Source organism: Xiphias gladius, chromosome 15 (assembly GCF_016859285.1).
Source record: "Xiphias gladius isolate SHS-SW01 ecotype Sanya breed wild chromosome 15, ASM1685928v1, whole genome shotgun sequence".
Taxonomy (NCBI): Eukaryota; Metazoa; Chordata; class Actinopteri; order Istiophoriformes; family Xiphiidae; genus Xiphias; species Xiphias gladius.
Window position 1 is genome coordinate 9,657,797 of NC_053414.1, and position 20,632 is coordinate 9,678,428.

The following is a 20,632-nucleotide window of genomic DNA, read 5'->3' on the forward strand; positions in this document are numbered from 1 at the left end:
AAACCTCTTGTCTTCATGATTACTCTTTTGAAGAACCCTGGACACATCCGGTTCCGTCCTGCGCCATTTTGATGAAACAGCGAGGAGACGAGTAGTTTGGGTCACCAAAGAGGATTTTATGGATTTAACTTGAAGAATCATCCGGATACAACTTTACACTTTTAATGGCGGAAAATGACCGTGGACCGAAGAGGAACCTTTGTGTTTGACTGCGTAACCGGTGGATTTTGTGAAATTATTCGACAGCTAACGTTGCTAGCATTGTTAGCATAGCAGTGTTGAGCAGTTGCCGTTAGCGCTTGTTAACGTAGAGGGAGCGTTAGCTAATCTCGAGGTGTAGCATGCTAGCCTTGACATTAGCTAACTCGTCAACCTGACATTTATACGTTAGATAACGATTTAAAAAAAACTCCTTTGAGGTATAAAGGCGGTAAAAGTTCTGGATTCGGTGCGGAAGCTTTCTTGCAGTTTTGTGGACTTCTTGTGGTGGCTCGGTAGGGTTTGTTTTGACTTCAAAATTAAGAAACTATTCCAAAAAAAAGCAAAACATTAACACAAGGACTGATGTCGGGGGAACCCCAAGCCCGCTGCTAGCTACACTAGCGGCTTGCAGCGCGACGACCCGGGTTTTCCACCAAGGACAATTCATGACGGACTTGGCCTTATTTACATCCATGTAAGAAAAGAATTACACTGTGCTTCATGGACTCTCCTGGATTTTGTGGCATTCTGTTGTGTTTTATCGGACTTTAAAGAACTTACGAGGCACACGGCGCCGCCCAATGGCGCTCTGGCCTCACACCTCGATTCTTTTTCTTTGGCATTAACAAGGACTCTGTCGCTATCTGCGAGCTGAACCCTTCCCCATTTTAGTCCTTTCTTTGTCCAGTGTTTCAGCCAATATAAAGAAGGTTTATCTATTAAAGTCACCAAATTTAGCCTCCTGTGTTCAGTGTTGACGCTGTTTATTTTGTTATACCAGGCCTGTGTTTTTTGTTTTTACCTTGTGCTTGATTGAGTTAAGTGCTTAGACCTGTAAAAATGTCGTGTGTTCACTATAAGTTTTCTGCCAAACTGGACTACAACACAGTAACTTTCGATGGGCTGCATATTACTCTCAGCGAGCTTAAAAGGCAGATTATGGCCCGGGAGCGCCTCAAGGCCACAGACTGCGACCTGCAGATCACCAATGCGCAGACTCGAGAAGGTATGTTAACCAGCTGACACATTACAAAATGCGTGACAAACGTGTCATCCGTTATTTTTGGGAGTAGCAGTAATTGATAGACATTTTCGTCTTTCTTTACGTTAGATTTGGTGGGAAAATGTCTGGGAAAGGTAATAGAATATATATTACACCACTACGAGACTGCAATTAAGGACTATTTGTACTATTAATCGTTCAATTGTCTTCTCCATTTATTATGTGGCTTTTTAGAAGGGATGGAGCGATTAGTGGATTGACAGAAAAATGACCAACTATTTTTAGAATTATCATTTGACTATTTTTAAGCAAAAATAGTGAAACGCTGCAAATTATTCTCTAGCCTCTGCTACCCTCTCAAATGAAAATTTCCCTGCTTTTCTCTGTTATACATCATTGTAAACTAAGTATTTTTGGGTATTTACCAAAAAAAATGCTTTTTGGGCATTTATGGGCATTTTACAACTCTTTCTTGACATTTTAATAAATAATCGATTAATTGAAAAAATAATCAGTTGGTTAATTGATATTGAAAATAATCATTATTTACAGCTCGAGTTTATATAATTCTTAAAGTTAGAAAATAGGGGAAAATGCTTATTGCAATTTCCCAGAGCCTAAATTGGTGTCTTCAGAGTGCTTGAGTTGTTTGTTCAATAGTCCAAAATATACCCCCCAAAATATGTTTGCTAATAATAGAAGACTATAAAAACAATACAAACACATGAGAGGCTTCTTTAAAATGACTTTAAACAATTAATCAATTTTCAAAATGGCTCCAGATTAATTTCCTGTCTGTCGATTTTTTGCGGGTTCTGCGCCACTTGTTGTCTAAAATAACTATACTAACCATCTCCTGAGCCATGTTTCTTTTGAAATGTGTAAATACTTTACAATGCCAAGAAAATATGGTAATGACCTTCCATTACCACAGAGTCTAATATCACGAGTATTAGCTGCATAATTTCACAGGTGATATAAAAGAAACATATATTTAAAAAACACGTATTGTATTGAAATTGTGAGATGATACAGTTCATAAGCTCACCCAAAACCCCTTGTTTTGCTCTTACTTAACGAAAAAAAAGATGGAAATTGTTGCTATGGCAGTTTGTGTTTAGTCAGTGTCTTTACACATCTGATTTACTTTATGCATCTGTTTAGTCATCTTCACCCAAAGCCCATAAATGGCATGTATTCTACTGAATGAATTTTGGCAATATTGTTGAGGCGTCATCATGCTATGTGTTTGTTTTCTAATGATCTGTGTCTCATGTTTTGTAGAATACACAGATGATGAAGCCCACATCCCGAAACACTCATCCGTGATTGTCCGCCGTACTCCAATCGGTGGAGTAAAACCTGCTGGCAGGACGTTCATTGTGTATGTATAAAGTTATCACTTGAATCATGATTGAGCAGTACAAACACTAATAATTAACAGTTTTATGAATAGGTTTACAATAGAATTCCTATCATTTTCTTTGAAGTATAGATTGCAAATATTTATATAAACAGTTATAGTTGAAAACTTGATCCTGAAGTTGGTCATAAGTTGGCAATGGTGTTATGTTAGTAACTGATGGTTTCTTTCTGTCCTGTGTTTGTTTCTGCAGAGATCGTTCTGACACAGCTGTGGTGGGATCTTCTAGACCCGTATGTAAAACAAACCCAAAAACAACACTATCTCCTCCTCCTCTCACCTCTCACTCTCTCCCCCTCTTTCTGGCTTTAGTCACCTTTCTCGAAAACATTCTGTCAACAATGAACGAGCTCTGTGTATCTTCTGTTCACCGTGTGTTGACTACATTCGTGTTGAGAGCTCAACCCCTATATGTTATATGATGTCTTTTTGGGGAGGGATTCCTGGAGTCACCACAGTTAAAGTAGTTTGTTGTTTCTCTCTAAAATAAAACCCCTGGTTTTCTGTTTCTGTTTTGAAATTAGCAGATTAAACTTAAAAATTGTGGCTGAATGAGATGAGGTTGATAAGAGAAACAACAGACTAGCCACCATTGTTTTTGAATGCTCTGAACTGACCAACTGTTTAACTGTTGCCACTTTATAATTGACTGAGAAATCATTTAAACTGTTAATGACTGTATTTCATAATGAAATGGTTTTGTAGCCTGCTTCAGGCCAGGCAAATGTATTTTAAAGGGGTTTGTAAAAGGAAAACATGGTATTTTTGTATTGATAATTCATTGTCATTTTATTTTGTGTGAAAATTTTTTATTTATTATGTGGTATAAGAACCCAGTGAAGTAAAGTGTGGCTGGAATTGATTGTAATTAACTTTGATTACAGTTACAAGACTAAAGTTGTGTGCGTGGAAGAGACTCGCCAGTGATTTTTATTTTGAAAGCTTACCCTGCTTAACTTTAATATACTCAAATCTGTGTTCAGTTACATTTACCAATGTCAATTGTTTTGTCCTGTACAATTTCACCATGAAGATGTTCTATTGTGCTTTGAGTATGGACTGCACATAACCCTTAAACCTTAAAGGCTCACAGATTTCACCCTACTGAGTTAAATACTTTGAATTAATTCAGATTCTTAAGTGTCTGTTTTAAAAAGAAGCAGGTACTAGTTCAAAGTGTATTGTTTCAACTGTGGTTTGGGGCATCAGTAAGAAGCTAGTTTTAATAAGTGAGATGCTGTGACTTGGCCACTGACATACAATGTTGTGACATGATCACAAAGTACAATGACACATTATCAGTAAAGTAAACATCTTGTTAATCTTTAGAGGCCTTCCATGGTTGCTGCAGTGAGAAGTATACTGGTGTAGTGTGTCCTGTAAGCTGTAAGCTGCAGAACCTGTCAATAAAGTTGTTCAGTGGTTCAGTGTCAGAACCGCTTGCACCAGATCCCTGTGTGTTCCCTCCACAGTATTCTGCAATACCCAGTCTTTCCTCCGAGCCCTGCATATCGTGATGGACAACCCACCCCGCCTGCTTGTTTGTTTACTTTAAGATTTTTTTCACAAGAATTAGGATGAGCAGCCATTTTGATTGCTGTTGTAAAGTATGACTTTTTGACCATGCGTGAGACTTATTTCTAGTGGTTCATTGACTCCCTACCTGCATTACATAGACATCCCTTTTTTTCACCCTTCGCTCTGTAGTGGTGTAATGGCTGTTTTTAAGGAACAATTTGAAGGAATACTTGACAGCTCTAGTTAGTAAATTTTTATTTCAAGAAACATCTTTGCATTTGTGCCTTATCAGCCCTACATGTTTGACACTTTAAAGTGTTTGCATTTTTTTTATTTGAACAACTTGGCACCACTCTTTGCTAGCTCATTAGAGAAAGCAGTCTTAAACTGGTTTTGATAAGAGTTCTTAACAGTCATGACAAGCTCTGACAAGCCAGTGCAACAATCTTAAATTACTGTGGCCTGGCGGAGGGAAACTGCATGCTAAAATTAAATGTCAAGTATCCCTTTGATCACCCTCTCCCTAAGTAGCAGGGGAGGCTTTAGGATCTCTATAGAAGGATGTGCCAGTAGTGTACATTTTGAATTGCTGACAAAGCCTTAATAGCGAGAAATGTTTGATGTTTGATCTTGGACACCACTATACTTAGAGGATAAAGGCTCAGAGTGTAAGCAGGTATAGACTTGTATATATGGAAGAGTAGTTTCAGTTAAAGTTTGCTACTCTAGTTAAATGTTAATGCAACTTAATTTTTTTGCAGTTTAGTGTTGTTAAAGTTCTTTAGGACTTCCACGTAGTGACAATCCGATAAATAGAACTAAATGCACGAAAATTGCATTTTGTATATAAGCTGTAGTACTTTTATATCGGCTGGCATTGGAATAGACCTTCTCTTCAGCACAAGTACAAGTTTTAAAAAGAAGGGTTACTTAATTGACATAAAACTCTTGTTGATTTTGTTTAAAAATCCACTTTTTTTGTAGATAACTTTCCCATGTTTGGATATTTTCTTAATATACTCTTCAAAACTTTAGATTTCTTCCATGTAAACAGCTCTTAAAATATATAGCCCTTGATGAAGCTTTCACAGCATTAAATTTTTCTAGATTATGACACAACACCGTCAGTAGAGGGATGAACATTGTGCACAAGTTTAGTAAATCATGTCTAGATTTAAATGCTCTCTCTCATATACTTGCATTATTTCATACACTTTGAGTACTCGACAAAGGCTTTAACTTTGTTGCGAAGACTGGAGACTGTAAGGGACTGGACACAGATGTGGTGGGGAACTATCTGGGCTCTTATCTTCCACTGTATATCAATTAGAAATTATGTTAACACCTTTAATATCTGTACTCTGATTCTTCTGCAGACTGATTCTTCTCCTTCTTTGTCACTCGCCCAACTTGCCAAGGTAGTGTTTCTGTACATGCTGGCTGTACCTCAAGAAGATATTTCCTAAGTTGAATATTTATGTCCTTTTCTTTTCATGTGAAGTTGATGTCCTACTTTTCTCTTTGTTCCTCTCTTCATCACGTGTTTTAGACTGCTAACCTGGTTGACGCAAATGCATCAGAGGAGGACAAGATTAAAGCCATGATGTCTCAGTCCAACCATGAATATGACCCGATACAGTTAGTACACACACATCAACACCTTGCTCTTGTGCTTGATTAAAGTCAGATTTTTTGTTTCACTTTTTAATATCATTAATCAGTTCTAGACAACAGAATTCACTATCTGCAGATAGTTTTTAAAAAATGGACTCTGCTTGTCTCTATAGTTACTCCAAGAAGGCAGTTGGACCGCCACCTGCTCACTATACCTGCTTTCGTTGTGGAAAGGCTGGTCACTACATTCGACAATGCCCCATGCTGATGGTAATTATCATGTGCAATATAATTTTTATCATCAAAAGTTAGTTTTTTACTACATTGTAGTATAATTTCTAAGAAAGAAGGGATTTTAGGTTTTTGAATGATGATGATCATTCAATGATGATCATTTTGTTTTCTTTTTCACGTTTTAGGTCCAGGATAAGAGTGTGGAGGGACCCAAGCCAGTAAGGATTAGTAAGGGTATTCCTCAGAGCTTCATGGTGAAAGCAGAGCCGGGCACCAAAGGAGCCATGTTGACCAGCACCGGAGAATATGCAATACCTGCAATAGATGCGTACGTGTCAATTAGGGATACCCGCAAATACACACTATTTAGTATATTTGTATGGTACATTAAGCAGTGTCATATTTGTCTTTGTCATAACCCATTTTGTGTCTGTCCTCCTTGATAAGTATTCACAAACACACAAGTTTATCGTTGTTGCTTTCTTTTTGCTAAGCCCTCAAATTTAAAAAAAAATATGTTAATACAGGGAAGCGTATGCACAAGGAAAGAAGGAGCGACCTCCCTTTGTTCCACACGACCAGTCATCATCTGAGGACGATTCAGACCCAATCCCTGACGAGCTCTTGTGTCCAATCTGCAATGACCTGATGACAGACGCCGTAGTTATACCCTGCTGTGGAAACAGTTACTGCGATGACTGTGAGTTCTTAGTGGTAATGTGTTTTAGTACCAAAAATCTCTATGCAAAGAATCCAGGACATGCTACATTTGTTCACTCATTTTTGATGAGTCTGTGATTGTCAAAAGTTACTCTTGTACAAATAGAAAATTATGTACTTAAAATATATGTAGACAAGGCAGGTTGAGGGGAAGTTCTTTTAGTCAGAAATGAGTTTTAGTTTTTGTGTATTTGTTGGTCAAATGAATGTTAGCTTTCAACTAATTAAGGACTGTTTGTTTTCAGGTATCCGGACTGCCTTGTTGGACTCAGAGGAACACATCTGCTTCACATGCAAACAGTCAGATGTCTCACCTGATAATCTCATCGCCAACAAATTTCTTCGACAGGTGACCCCTTCAAATGCATGCATTTTGATGCGTTGTATATTTTTGGTTAATTTTACTTGAACTCAAAGCAAAACTACTATATGTCTTTCTAAATGATGTATCATCTGTTTTTCTTCATGTAGGCTGTGAACAACTTTAAGAATGAAACAGGATACACCAAACATGCACGCAAGCAGGTCCAACATGCATCCCTGCCGCCACCACGCCCTCTGTTGGCCAGGCCTCTGCACTCAAGACAGCAGGACCCACTGCTGGCTAATGTCACGCACCCTCCTTCTACAAGTGTAACCACCAGCGCCCCTCAAGCACAGGTCCAGCCCCCTGCACCTACTTCTGCTACTACTGCTGCTCCTACTCCTCCTCATGTCACTGCTGTCGAAGGTCAAGATGCTTCACCAGCCCCTGCACCTGTTGTTGACCACCATTCTCCCATACACTCCAGCAGCCAGGGTGAACCACCCCCACCAGGGTAAGTTTAGTCTTAGATAGTATGTACACCTGCATGAAACCACACACTCAAGACATTACGTTCGTAGTGAAGAGCCATTTTGACTAGTCATAATGTGTCTCTTCTTGTTTATGTTGTAGTGAGACAGATCCAGAACCTACTGTGACACCAGGCTCATCAGGTACCTCAGAAAGTGGATCACAGGTGAGTCCACCTTGATCACCTGATAATGGTGTATTTGTTTGATATGTATTATTATTGTTTTCCCTACCCCTCTTTACACCCTTTACAGATCTATTTCTTCCTCCTATTTCTATTGACCCCTGTGACCAGCCTATTTATGCCCCTGGACACGATTTATCCCCCTTCCTCCCAAAAGCCCCAAGCCCATCAGGTAAAGGTGCCTCCCATCATCATCTTGGAGGGCTAGAATTTGAATTCAGTCAGACAAAAGAGGCTAGCTATTGTTGTTGTTTCTTCTTTTTTTGTCTTTGGGTCTTCAAGCAACACAGCTATTGCTTAATATGACTAAACATCACTCAGAGCTGGGAATATGAATTCAGTCAGATAAAAATTCTGAGCACTGGAGTAGTTTTGAATGTTTCAATGTTTTTGTTTTTGTATCCACAGAGTTACATCCAAACTGGATGAATTGGAACTTAACAAAAAGAGCTTATAGTACAGAAATCCAAAGAAAGAGCCGAAGAGAGTATTCCAGGTAAGTCTTTGTCCCACATATCAAAATTGGTTTTAGTTCTTACATTACAAGTGTGTAAGTGGGTTCACCTTTTTTGTCCATTTTTTTTTTTTTTTTTTTTTTTTTTATGCATAATCTGCTTTCTTTCTCCCTTTGTTTCCTTCTGTTCTTCTCAACCATTTCCCTCTCTAGGTCCCGGTCATACAGTCGCTCTCCATTCAGCCGTTCTCCTTACACTCGCTCTAGATCCAGATCCAGATCCAGATCGAGATCAAGATCCAGGTCTTACTCTTATTCTCCCAGTCGATCCCGCTCCCGTTCACGCTCCCATGGCCGGTCATATCCCCGCTCCCCTTATTCCAGACGCAATGGACGCAGCTATGGGCGCTCACGGACAAGGTCCCGCTCCCGCTCAAGGTCTTATGGCTATCGGCGCTCTGGCTCACCAAGGTCTCCTCCCTCGTATCGGGGTGGAGGCTGGGAGGGAGCAGAAGGAGCAGGACCCTACAGGTCTAGGTCACGGTCTCGCTCCCCTGGTGGCTACCGGAGCCGTAGCCCTGGGGGACGGAAGCCACCTCCTCGGGAGCTACCACCGTATGAACTGAAGGGACAAAGTCCTGGAGGCCATGAGCGCTGGGAGAGAGAAAGGTATCGACAGTGGGAAAAGGAGTACGCAGACTGGTACAACAAGTACTACAAAGACTACGACAACCAACATCCCTCACTGCATCACAGAGGTCGTGGCAGCAGAGACAGGGAGAGGGACAGAATGTCCCCATTATCCAGAGATTACTCCCCCCAGGGGAGAGGAAGAAGAGGGAGAGAAGAGAGAGGTGCTCTACCTCCTCCATCCTCTTCCTCATCAGGGACCAAGTCCAGTGCTAAAGTCCAAAAGACAAAGAAATTAAAAAAGAAAAAGACTGGGGAGGAACCAGAACCATCACATCAGTCAGTGGACAGAGGTGATGCTACTCCTGTCAGAGACGAACCAATGGATGAAATACCTTCACTCACTAAAACGCCACCCATCTCCTCAAAGCCTCCATCTGGTGCTGCAACCACTAAAGCTCCAGCTTCTAAAAGCACTGCCACACCTGTTAAACCCTCAACAAAGGCCACATCAAAGACTCAGTGTGATAAGACTAAGAAAGAGAAGGGTCAGAAGGTAAAAGCTAAAGTGAAGACAGAGGGTTTGAAGGTAAAGAGCGAAAAAGTGAAGAAAAAGACTGGAGAAGGAGTGGTGTTCAAAAAGAGAGACTCTTCATCCTCTTCCTCCTCTGTTGCTAAACCGTTAAAGACCATTAAAGCCAAGCCAGAAGATGCTTTCAACTCAACTAACCCTAAAAGAGAAAAGAGCAAAAGCTCTGCAGTGAGGCCTCCCTTGCTTAAGACCCCTCCTCTGTCCTCCCAGAACCTGCCTCTACCTCATCCCTCTCTTCATGATGGCCCTCGACCTGGCCACGACATTCGAGGGAGAAGAGATCTTCCACCGAGTGGAGGTCTCCTTTCCATACCACATCAACACAGACTCCCACTCCTCCACCGACCCCCCTCCCCAGTGGACAGTCGAAGGAGGATGGGAGAGGAGGGCCGGTCTTTACTCGGACCTCCTCCTGGAAAGCTGAGGAGGATAGATGGGTTAGGGGGTGGTGGTGATATCATCTCCCACTCACACATGTCTCACCAGCCCCCGCTTCACAGACTCCCACCCTCTTCAGAGAGACCTGGTCTTCTTCCCCTAACAGGGAGCCGTGAGATGGGCCGGGGAGACGCAGATCGGGGGTCCATCAGACCTCTAATGGACCTGCAGGTGGGTCTGTTGCTCGAGAAGTCCTCTGGGAGGTCATTCCATACAGACACATCTCTTATGTGTACTCTTTTTTTTTGCATTGGTTCAGGATGGCATTTTTATAGTTTTACAGTTTAGCCCAATCACTATGCAAATCTCTGTCAGTGGGATGTTTTCTTGAATTTATAAAGAAATTTAACATCGTCACTAGAACTGCCACTAATGATTGATTTCGATAACACTTTAAGTCCCCCAATTTACATTGACATTTTAATTCTTTATTAATGTACATTATTTGTCAGCAGTTAAAATTTATCCCATAAATTTATCCCATTTTTTTTCTATTACAACTGTTTTATTATGTTGTCATTCATTATCTGTTTATGCACCATCTTCCACTTATGGGTGCCCACAGAACCACATATAGTTGTTGTTAAATACATTGATAAAGACTTATATTTGCTTAGAACCACATTATAGTGTGTTTTTTCTGCTTATTGACATATTAATCATAACCATTACTTACCAAGTTATTACAGAACTTATTATCATACTTATCAAGTACGGGGTGTTTCTCATGGGGTCTGCAGTTCTGGAAAACTCTTGGAATTGAGTTTTTTTTTTTTTTTTTTTAAATTAATTAATTAATTTTTTAAGGCTTTCGATGGTATTAACGGCCTGGAAAATCTCCAGTACAATTGTACCACACCTTTGATGTTACATTAAATTCATATCAATAAATAAGTTATTTTTAATTGGTAAATAAATCCATCCATTAATTCATCCCTTTATGCCACTTATTTGGGTCCAGGTCGTGTATAATGATGCAATGATTCTATATTGAATTATTGTTATGAACAGTATGGGAGAAATCGACAAAAATGTGACAGATGTCATTAAATTCATGCACGTGGGGAAATAATTGTAGGTCATATCATCCCTACTGGTTTTCATTGATATCTTTTATACTTTGGTCAGTATTACAGGTGAAACGAGTATTAAATTGCACACTGTGGTGTTTAAAAAGGGTCTTTAAGTCTTAAATTTAATTTGGTGAACTCTGCAGAAACCCTGGCTTCTAACAAAGCAAAACCCCCTCAACGTTTTTTTTATATGTTTTTGTCCAATTCCAGGTGAAGCCACTGACCCAGACGAGGATCAAGTTAAACAGAGATCTAGGGAGAAAAGGCAGCACTGAGACAGCAGTCTCAGACAGAGCACCATCAGGTCCTGAGAAGACAACGTCCACTTCGGACCGACCAGCTGCTGCTAACATCTCTGAAGATGACCGACCTAGCAGTACAACAGAAGGATCTGGAAGAAAGGAGCGGTCTACATCTGCTGAGAGGGCAGTCTCCAGAGAGAGACCAGGGAGTGCTGGAGAGAGACTGCAGGGCTCAGACAGAGAGCAGGACAGAAGTTTGGGACTGGATAGAGAGCGAGACAGAGCTTCTGGATCAGAAAGAGACAGAGACAGAGGTCTGGGTTCTGACAGAGAGAGGGACAGAGTCTCCGGGTCAGGCTCACACAGAGCAGCAGTTACAGTGGAGAGAGACACCGAAGGAGAGCGGTCAATGAGGACAGAACGAAGGAACTCCAGTGGTGGAAGTGGAGGAGGGAGGTCGGTCTGTCTGGATAAAATGACCATCGCTGAGAAATCAGCCACCACCAGGAGACCGGCAGACCATCAGGAGAAACCAAGCATGTCCTCTAAGGAGAGGGGCGAAGGGTCAGAAAGAGCTGCTAAATCTGATAGGTCTGTTAAATGAATTTCTCTCCTGCTTGTCAAACCACTATCCACATCTGTGACAGAAAAAAAGCATGATTTTAGTGGTTTTATCTGTAAACATAGTTGTAATACGTGTAATTATATTATCTCATTTCCTAGGAGTGTGTCCAAGGACAGAACAGAGAGGAGTGTCCCCTCAGGAGAGAAACCAGCTTCTGCTCAGAGAGAAGGTAATTGGAATCACTTCATGAGTGCATGGGTGTGTGAGGAGATGATAACTTTGATTTTGTCTCGTGCCATCTAATTATGCATTGATTAAATCTGTGTTCCCATCACTACTCCTTCCTTATCTTCCAGCAGTGAAAGATTCTGAGGGGTCTGTTGTGAAGAGCAAACCCAGGATCAGCCGAAAGGCTCTGACAAGCCAAACTGTGAGCTCCAGTAGGTGAGTCTGTTGTGCCTCTCAAACCAAATTTCCTTCAGGATAATAATAGAATCAAAGTTCATATGAGTAGTTTGCTTGGAAATACACTAGTTTTGGGTCAAAGTTTATTTTCTGTAAGCTGTTTAACTTTAACAGTGGGACAGAAAACAGACTTGGAAATACAGATAATTTGAAACTTGTCAATGGTTTATAGTTAGTAGGGATAGGTATCAAAACTCATCATTTCTTTTGGTACCAACCAAAATGCGTCCCACAAGTATTGAAAACTGTTGAGTACGAAAACCTGACATGAACTATTTTGCCAGAATTAACAATGGTTCGTAATGTCCCCAGTTTTAGACTATTTAGGCACAGTTAGTGTGCGGCTGTTAGTGTCAAGACTATATTTAACCGAATAGCTCAACATTTAGTTTTTTGGTAAATGGAATCTATATTCTCATGTAGTATATAAGTGCATTTTCCAAAATCTTGAACAGTTTCTTTACAATTTGAGGAAAGTTTAAGAGGCCAGTATACTGGCTGAATAGCTGGTTGAACAGCTTTGGAAATACCATCCTCAAACAACTTTCTGACATCAGACTAGTGAGGCCCGTGTCTGATCACTTCTGTAACTTTCCGAAACTAACAATCCAACATTCACACCCAGTTTCCGCTGTGCGAAGGTGAGAAAAGAACCAGGGTATTAAAATCTCTCTCTCAGCTCTCTTTTTGTTCCTCTGCACGGGCGACAGTCGTGGCCAAAGGCAATTTGTTTTCAGATTTCCCATCCGTCCAACCCTCCATCCAGTTCTTGTGAACGTGATATGTCAGGAACGTGTTGAGGGAATTTCATTAAATCTGGCACAAACTTGGACTCAAGGATGAACTGATTAGAATTTGGTGATCAAAGGTCAAGGTCATTATGACCTCACATAACACATAAATTCAAATGCTAATAATGACAAAATAAAGTTAAATATACATTTTTACAATACATTTTTATTACATTCTTTCAAAGTCTTCACTACATGTGTTATGAGTCTGGACAGACTTGAATGTAAATTGCCACTTGACCCCTTACTTACCCCTTCTGTGACGGCTACCTTGTCACCCGATGTGGAACTAGTTCTGACTGAGTGTATCCTGGCCCTTAGGCTTCCTATATTACATGAAAGAAATGAAGCTGAAACAATTAGTTGATTAATTGATTGACAGAAATTAAATCTTTTAATGCCAAAGGGCCAAAGTGCCAAAATCCTCTAGTTCCACCTTCTTTAATTGTGGGGATTTGCTGCTTTCCTTTGTCTGATGTGACAGTAATAGTTGAATATCTTGGTTTTAGTTAGTTGAAAAAAAAAGAAAAGAAACAATTGAAACAACTCACGCGGGGCATTGGTCACTTTTTACTTTGTCACTTTTTTCTGACATTTTATAGACCAAATGATTAATAGATTAATCAAGAAAATAATCAGCAGAATAATTGATAATGAGAATAATTGTTAATTGCAGCCCGAGGAAAAAATAGCTTTGTAGCAAAATGTTAATATTCCTCAAAGCAAGGTATTGAAAAAAGGTATAATTTTGGTATTAGTACCAAAACTGAGATATCATATCGGCCCTGGTATCAAAATATTTTGAACTATACACAGCCCCATTGGTTATTGGGTGAAGAAGTACATACCCAGTCGTGTTCCTCTATTACCCTAAACACGTTTGTTTTTTCTTCATTACTAGATCAACTCAGGACACAAAACGGGACTCAGAAAAAGACCAGAAAAGTGTATCCTCTAAACCTGCAGAGCTGCCCCCCTGTAGCCCTGTGAACAGCCGTGGTCGCAGCCCGAGTGTCAGCCCAGTGCCCAGCCTGTCCAGGGAGGAACCACTCATTCAGCCGCCTCCTCGCTCCAAGTGGGAGAGAGAGGATGACGAAGAGGGGCAGGAAAATGGAGTTAGTGTGCCCAAGGAGCCCTCACCACTGCCTCAAAGGAGCCGAGGCAGAGAGGGGCAGACTGATGCACTTAAACCTGTCAGGAGTGAAGGCCGGGATGCCATAAGGGAGGAGAGGAGAGGAGTAGTGAGGGAGGAGAAGAAAGGGAGAGCACCAAGAGAAGAAGGTAAGGGTGGCAGGGTGGCACAGGCAAATGCTGACAAATCAACCAAAACAAAGGTTGCGAGGGAGGAGGGGAGAGGTGTAAGAGAAGAAGGAAGAGCTGCTGCAAGAGAGGATGGGAGGGGAGGCGGCGGAAGAGAGGAGGGGCGAGGAATGACAGGGAAGGAGGAGAGATTAGCAGAAGGCAGAGGTGGAGGAGGACGTGAGGAGAATCGCGGCCCAGAGCCCAGGAGACAGCGTTTGTGTTCTGACTTGGGTCGTGAGACAGACGAGGCCGCTTTCGTGCCTGACTACAGTGAAGGCGAAGGCTCGGAGCCAGAGAGAGGAAGGAGTGGCAGCCCCAGTCTGTCCCTCAGCCAACCCTCCCACAGCCCCAGCCTGAGCAACAACAGCGAATCGGCAACCACCACAGCGGACAAGAAGAAGAAGAAACACAAGAAACACAAGAAACACAAAAAGCACAAGAAGCACAGTGGTCAGGAAAAAGGAGAACACAAGGAGCATAAGCACAAACACAAGAAAAAGAAACACAAAAAGAACAAAGACAAAGATGTGGAGGAAGAGGAGGAGAAGATGGAGAAGACAGAAGAGGAGGTTCCATGCTAACATGGGCTTAGCTAAGCCTGCTGGCCAAAATCTGTAACCCTCATTGTTAATACGGAGGTAATGATGTATCTAGAAATATCGGCTAACACTGGCATGCTGCTCCATGTGCCCCTTGAAGGAAATGGATGATATAGGTCTTTGACTGTCCTCGACACTGATGGAGGGCTGTTGCTCTAACACTTGATGTCTCTGCAGCTCTCCAAACCTACACAGTACCTTGTTGTGTCTAGACTGCCACATAATGAGCGCTGCTGAGGTTTCTTGAATGTTTAATGCGAACCTCATTGGTGACTTAAAACACCCAGGAGTGATACTGTGCTGCACTATTGTGATCAACCTAGAGCCAGAATGGACTTGATGATGATAACGGGTCACAAGGCAGTGAATCTAAATGATAGGAGTAACAAACTGTACTCAGGGATGTGACTGCTTCTTTGTAGAGAAGGAATTGCTGTTTCTCTGCCTCTGATTCATTTGTAAATAGAGATGAACTGTTGCTTCACATTTTTCCTCAGTTTGTTTAGCTCACACCCCCCTGTGCTGTTCAAGGCTTAAATACTGGACAACCTTCATTGCTATGCCGTTGTAAACTCTTTTTGAAGGACTGCACTAGCAGTTATGCATGTTTGAGCACATTAACTACAAATCATATACTTTTCGTTACTCTTAACCATTTTCTATGTTGATAATCTTATTTTTAGGCAGCCATTGGTTCAGTTCATTCCATAATTTTTTTTTTAAGTTAAGGCAATGAAAGATTCTCATATAGCTTACCTAACTAAGCGATTTTCCTACCAAACCTAACATAAACAAAATCCAGTAGCTACCTGGAAGATTATGTAACTCTGGAAATGGTTAGCAGTTAGTATTTGTGATTAATGGGCTAAAACTTCAAAAATCACCAGTGTTTTCTTTTAAGTTAAAGCAGACCTTAATGCATTCATGCTATACTGGATTGTATAAATCTAGGATGTGTTTGTTAATAATGGCAAATAAGTCTGCATGTTTTTGTTCAAGAGGTGCAGTAGCTGTCTATCGCGTTGTGTGAGCGAGTGAATGTGTGTGCAACGGTGTGAAAGTGAAATGTGACAGACAAATTCGGGGACTGGTGTTCTTACAAATAAGTTGTTCGGTTTTTTTTTGTTGTTGTTTTTTTTTTTTTTTTTTTTTTAATTAAAATGTTTTGACCTCATGAAAACGTCAGAGTTGTATTTTATCAACGTTAGAACTCGCCACGCAAATGAAGGTTATATGCACTGTGTTGTGCTGAATTTACTAAGTGGAAAAATTGGGTGTTTAAGTGGTACAGTTAAGTATTTTAGGTGTTTGTAATTAGAACTTTTCATATGGTATTGGAGACCAGAAGGTACTAGTGATAAAAGACACACAGTGATATTGAAAAAACCTCATTCCTGTTAAAATGTAAACACAGTGTAACCCTGAAATCCTCATGTGTAGCGTACTCCAGTCACTTTCGGCCATGGTTAATAAGTGGGCCGCAGTCTTCTGAGATAATATTTCATCAACACCAACATGCAAGACCGTACATGCCCAACTTAACGCTCTTAGGGTTCACATCAGTCTCAGCTACTGGTAAACATCTTACCTTTACACTCATAACTGCCCCCTTAAAACAACAATGGATATAAGCAACTTAAATGTTGCACATAATAATGGTTATAGTGTTCTGATAGTGATATATTACCTACTGGACTAATAATAATAAAACCTAACTGAAACAGTCCATCATGACACAGCGGCATTGCTCTTATAAAAATATATCATTTACCACAGTGTATCAAACAGCTTCATTACACAACATAAATGAGCAAATCAGTGAAACCATTAATTAATTTGTACAGTAACTAAGGTTCTACAATAGTATTACTAGGGAACTTTCACACTTCAGTGCAACGAGCTCCATCATTGATTTTACCTGAACGTGTAAGCACCTCAAACCTGAGTATCAAGACAATTTGCTAGATCCTCTGTGTTCATGTTTCTTGTGTGCAATGCAATGTTTTTTGTATTCTTAAAATTAAAATACTGGTAGTCATGTAACTTGATTTTGATGTCATTTATGTGTAGATCATACATTAATTTCCTGTGTTTTTTCCTGTGTTTTTTTTTGGGGCTCATTTTGTTCCTTTGAGCATCCACCACCTAACTGTGTGATCACAGGTGCATCGCTGTTATATAAATTTTATTATCTACAACTGGGTTAATTAAAAAGTTTATGGTTGATATAAAAAAAAACAGATAGTTTGATAAAAAGGATGGATAGGTAGAAAGTTGTCTTTAAGAAAGTGGAGTCACTTGCAGCTTTTTTCCTTTCCAGCAGGATACTAATTTAATTTTTTTTTTTTTAAATAATTACATCTTTATTCTAAGATGAAAGATTTTTGTTCATTATAGTTCATATACTATTGTCCCTATGAATCTGATACAAAAAATAAAAACTACATCAAAAAACAAAACTGCTTTCTATGTATTATTTTTTTATTAACTGGCTTTGATATGAATAATGATTTTCCATGCAATTACAGCAACATGGACATAATCACTAAACCGTCTTAAATTTTTAATTAAGTGCTACTGATATTTGTTATAAGAAGCCCCACGCATAAGATGTAAACACGCACCACACATAAATGTGATAAAAGCACAAAGATGTACTGCAGCACATGGAGCATCAGATATATTTGGAAATAACTGCATTTTTCAGAAAGGATGGAGTATGTCCTTGAAAGCAGTTCCTTCAGACACAATGGTGAATATCAGGGCCTTTGACAGCTCATATCTTTAAAAACATGAATAATTAAAGTAAAACGTCCCAGAAGGAAACGAGTGCAGTGAGACAGACTGAACACTGTGTGGCGCTGTAAGTCTGACAACTTTTAACATGGGAGGGAAACAGACTGACAATAAAAATCCTCTCTCATATGTTTCATCTCCAAAAGACAACCCCGCATGTCACCAACTCTCTCTCCCTCCCAGAGCTCATGGCAATAAGCTTCATTGTGTTTGTGTTTGTGTGTCTGTGTGTGCATGTTGTAAGTGTGTGTACCCAGTCGGTGGGACGGCGTGACTGGCGGATCACAGAGGACACAGGCTGAAGGCAGAAGGTGGAAACAAGAGAGCAGCAGATGTATTTTTCCTCAAACAGCAGTAAACACAGTCTCAGCTTAGTCCGTGCACTGTGTGTGTGTGTGTGTGTGTGTGTGTGTGTGTGTGTGTGTGTGTGTGTGTGTGTGAGTGTTTGTGAGTGTGTGCGTGTGTTTGTGTGTTTGTGTCATCCGTAATGGACTCAGAGATCAGTGAGACCATTAGAGAAGATTAATACATTGTTTTAACCCCTGCCCAGATTATCATCACAGCTCATTATTCCTCTCATCTAGCATCCTGCAAGATTCCCTCTGCATGTGTGTGTCTGCGTGCCCCCGCGTGTGCGCGCACGTGTGCACCTGTTATCTGCCCGTGTATATGTGTGTCTGCTTCTGTTTTGTCTTACAAGCATGACATTATTTCCTGTCATCAAGGCCAAAGGTTGCTAAGCAACTTCATTTCTGCCAATTGTCAGAAAAGATGCTTTTCCAGTGACCAGCTCACCGCCTCACTCTCCCATGTGCTCATAGATGTAACGTCTGACGGAAGAGTGGCTTTGTGTGCACGATCGCCCGTGCAGTGGTGTAGGCCAGTGTGCGTTTATGCTTGCAAACATGGTGGAGATATAGGCGAGAGAGAGAGAGAGAGAGAGAGAGAGGAGGGTGGGATGTGGAAATGTACTGTCTGATAGATTTCTATGATTCCACCAACTAATGAAAAAGGGTGAGTCAGGAGTGTGGCTGCATGCTAGATTCCCTCTGGAAGTTTGCCTCAAATACAGCAAAATATCTGAGCATGAGCAGCCTATTATGCTGCTAAAAAAGCTACTTATGTCTTTGATTTGTCACTTTGACCGTAACTTTTTTTTTACATATCAAAGTCAAAGACAAATATTTTAGATTATAATTTTTTAGATAATACACTTCAAACTATAGTGTAAATATTTTTTACATATGTTTAAATAACACTAAAATTATCTATGCAGGGACACATGTACGTATAAAAAGAAGAAAAAAAAGGTTAGGTAACAAGGGAGTAACAACTTTGCGTTTAAGAGGGACTTTTATTGTATGCTTTCAAATTACAGAGTACAAATTCAATAATTATTGGATATGGTAATATTGTGACTGGGTAGCAAGACAGGAGCCCCATTTATATCAATGAGGGCAGGCTAAATACTGTAAACAACTGTCAGTATAATGTAGTGCAATTCAAGAGCACCACAAATGTCAGCCTCCAAAATGACCATAAGGCCGATCACTACCTCTCTAAAACAGTTCCAATGAAAACGGAACATTATAACCTTCCTGAAGGGAGGATTTGTCGTCGAGCTGTTGCACTGGACTGCATTCGTTTTTATCTAAGTGTACACAATAAACTGGTAAGTGAACGTCATTTCAAGAGGCTGAGTGTCTACAGACATGCTGCTCAATGAGTCTGCACTGAGGCACAGTGGTGCTTTGAGCTAAATGCTAACGTCAGCATGCTAACATGATCAGGGTGACAATGCACACATGCTGATGTTTAGCAGGTATAATGTTTACCGCGCTAACTATCTCAGTTTACAGTTGAGGCTGGTGGGAATGTCATTGGCTTCGCAGGTATCTGGTCATAAACCAAAGTTTTGGACAAATTGGAATTTGACCCCGAACAGCGGTGTTCGACGAAAAGTTAAGGGATCACCAAAGTGATCGCAAATCATCCCGAGGGGGAACGTGAACGTCTGTACCAAATTTCACGGTAATCCATCCAGGAGTTGTTGAGACATTTCACTTGAAACCAACCAATGTCGACCTCATGGTGGCACCGGAGGAAAAGTCAGAAGATCACCAATGTCATTAAGGTCATTAAGGTCATTAAGGCCGTGAATGTCAAAAAGTGGTGAACTAACTGAGCCCCAAAAAAGGATACCCAAGAATGATCCTCATCCCATATTTAAAAACTTTATTTTTTTTACTAGTAATTCTAAATTAAATTGACCATAACTATGTCCTTGGAATACTATTGTCACCCTGTTTTTCCTACACTTTCTGCTGGTCTCTTGTATGTAACCTGTGATTATTTAATATGTAAGAGGTATTTTATGAGACTTTATTTACACTGCAATTTGTGGGCTGTAACCTTAAGAAACTTATTGCAGTGTAAATAAACATTGAGGTACAGACTCAGAGGCAGAGGAGACGGATTTACAGTCAACAGAGACACATAATTACCGTTGTCTCCTTTGTTTCCCTACTCTGAAAACTGAAACTTTAAGAAGTTGACATTGACACCACTGACCGTGCCTTGTGTGTGTGTGTGTGTGTGTGTGTGTGTGCGTGCCCTGTTAACCTCTTTGTGTACTTCTACTGTAACCAGGTCAAGTAAAGGAGTAGGCCGGGGCTCAGTGTCACGCTGCTCATGTGTTTGTGCGCACGTGTGCGTGTACAGTATGTGCGTGATCACGCTATGTATCAGGATGTGCCCTCAGGCGGTTGTCATGGCAATTTCAATGATCGATCAGGATTATTGATCTGTAATTGTATTCCCACAGTGTGTGTGTGTGTGTGCGTATCTGGGACAATGGCATGGAATAAAACATTTCCCATATATAATGTTATGTGATGGTCACCATGGAAACACACCCAAGGGGTGCCTACCACACACTGATAATAATGTTTGG

General features: G+C 40.6%; 1 protein-coding gene across 1 annotated transcript; it reads left to right on the forward strand.

Moving 5' to 3' along the window:
* The first annotated feature begins 30 nt into the window (after nucleotides 1-30).
* LOC120800480 (E3 ubiquitin-protein ligase RBBP6-like) lies at nucleotides 31-17,342 on the forward strand. The gene is made up of 18 exons (XM_040146612.1): nucleotides 31-1,207; nucleotides 2,489-2,588; nucleotides 2,821-2,860; nucleotides 5,522-5,563; nucleotides 5,695-5,783; nucleotides 5,933-6,029; nucleotides 6,179-6,321; nucleotides 6,521-6,693; nucleotides 6,959-7,062; nucleotides 7,185-7,531; nucleotides 7,651-7,714; nucleotides 7,844-7,904; nucleotides 8,141-8,228; nucleotides 8,400-10,017; nucleotides 11,130-11,752; nucleotides 11,885-11,955; nucleotides 12,083-12,170; nucleotides 13,884-17,342. The coding sequence occupies exons 1-18, from the start codon at nucleotides 1,042-1,044 to the stop codon at nucleotides 14,863-14,865; spliced, it is 4,896 nt and encodes a 1,631-aa protein (XP_040002546.1). The 5' UTR covers nucleotides 31-1,041; the 3' UTR covers nucleotides 14,866-17,342.
* The last annotated feature ends 3,290 nt before the right edge of the window (nucleotides 17,343-20,632 follow it).

What these genes read in the sequence shown, in the direction of transcription:
- LOC120800480 (XM_040146612.1), top strand. Translation starts at nt 1,042, where the DNA reads ATGTCGTGTGTTCACTATAAGTTTTCTGCCAAACTGGACTACAACACA. An exon ending in CAATGCGCAGACTCGAGAAG is followed by an intron (nt 1,208 to 2,488) that starts GTATGTTAACCA and finishes CATGTTTTGTAG; the next exon opens with AATACACAGATGATGAAGCC. An exon ending in CCAACAAATTTCTTCGACAG is followed by an intron (nt 7,063 to 7,184) that starts GTGACCCCTTCA and finishes TTCTTCATGTAG; the next exon opens with GCTGTGAACAACTTTAAGAA.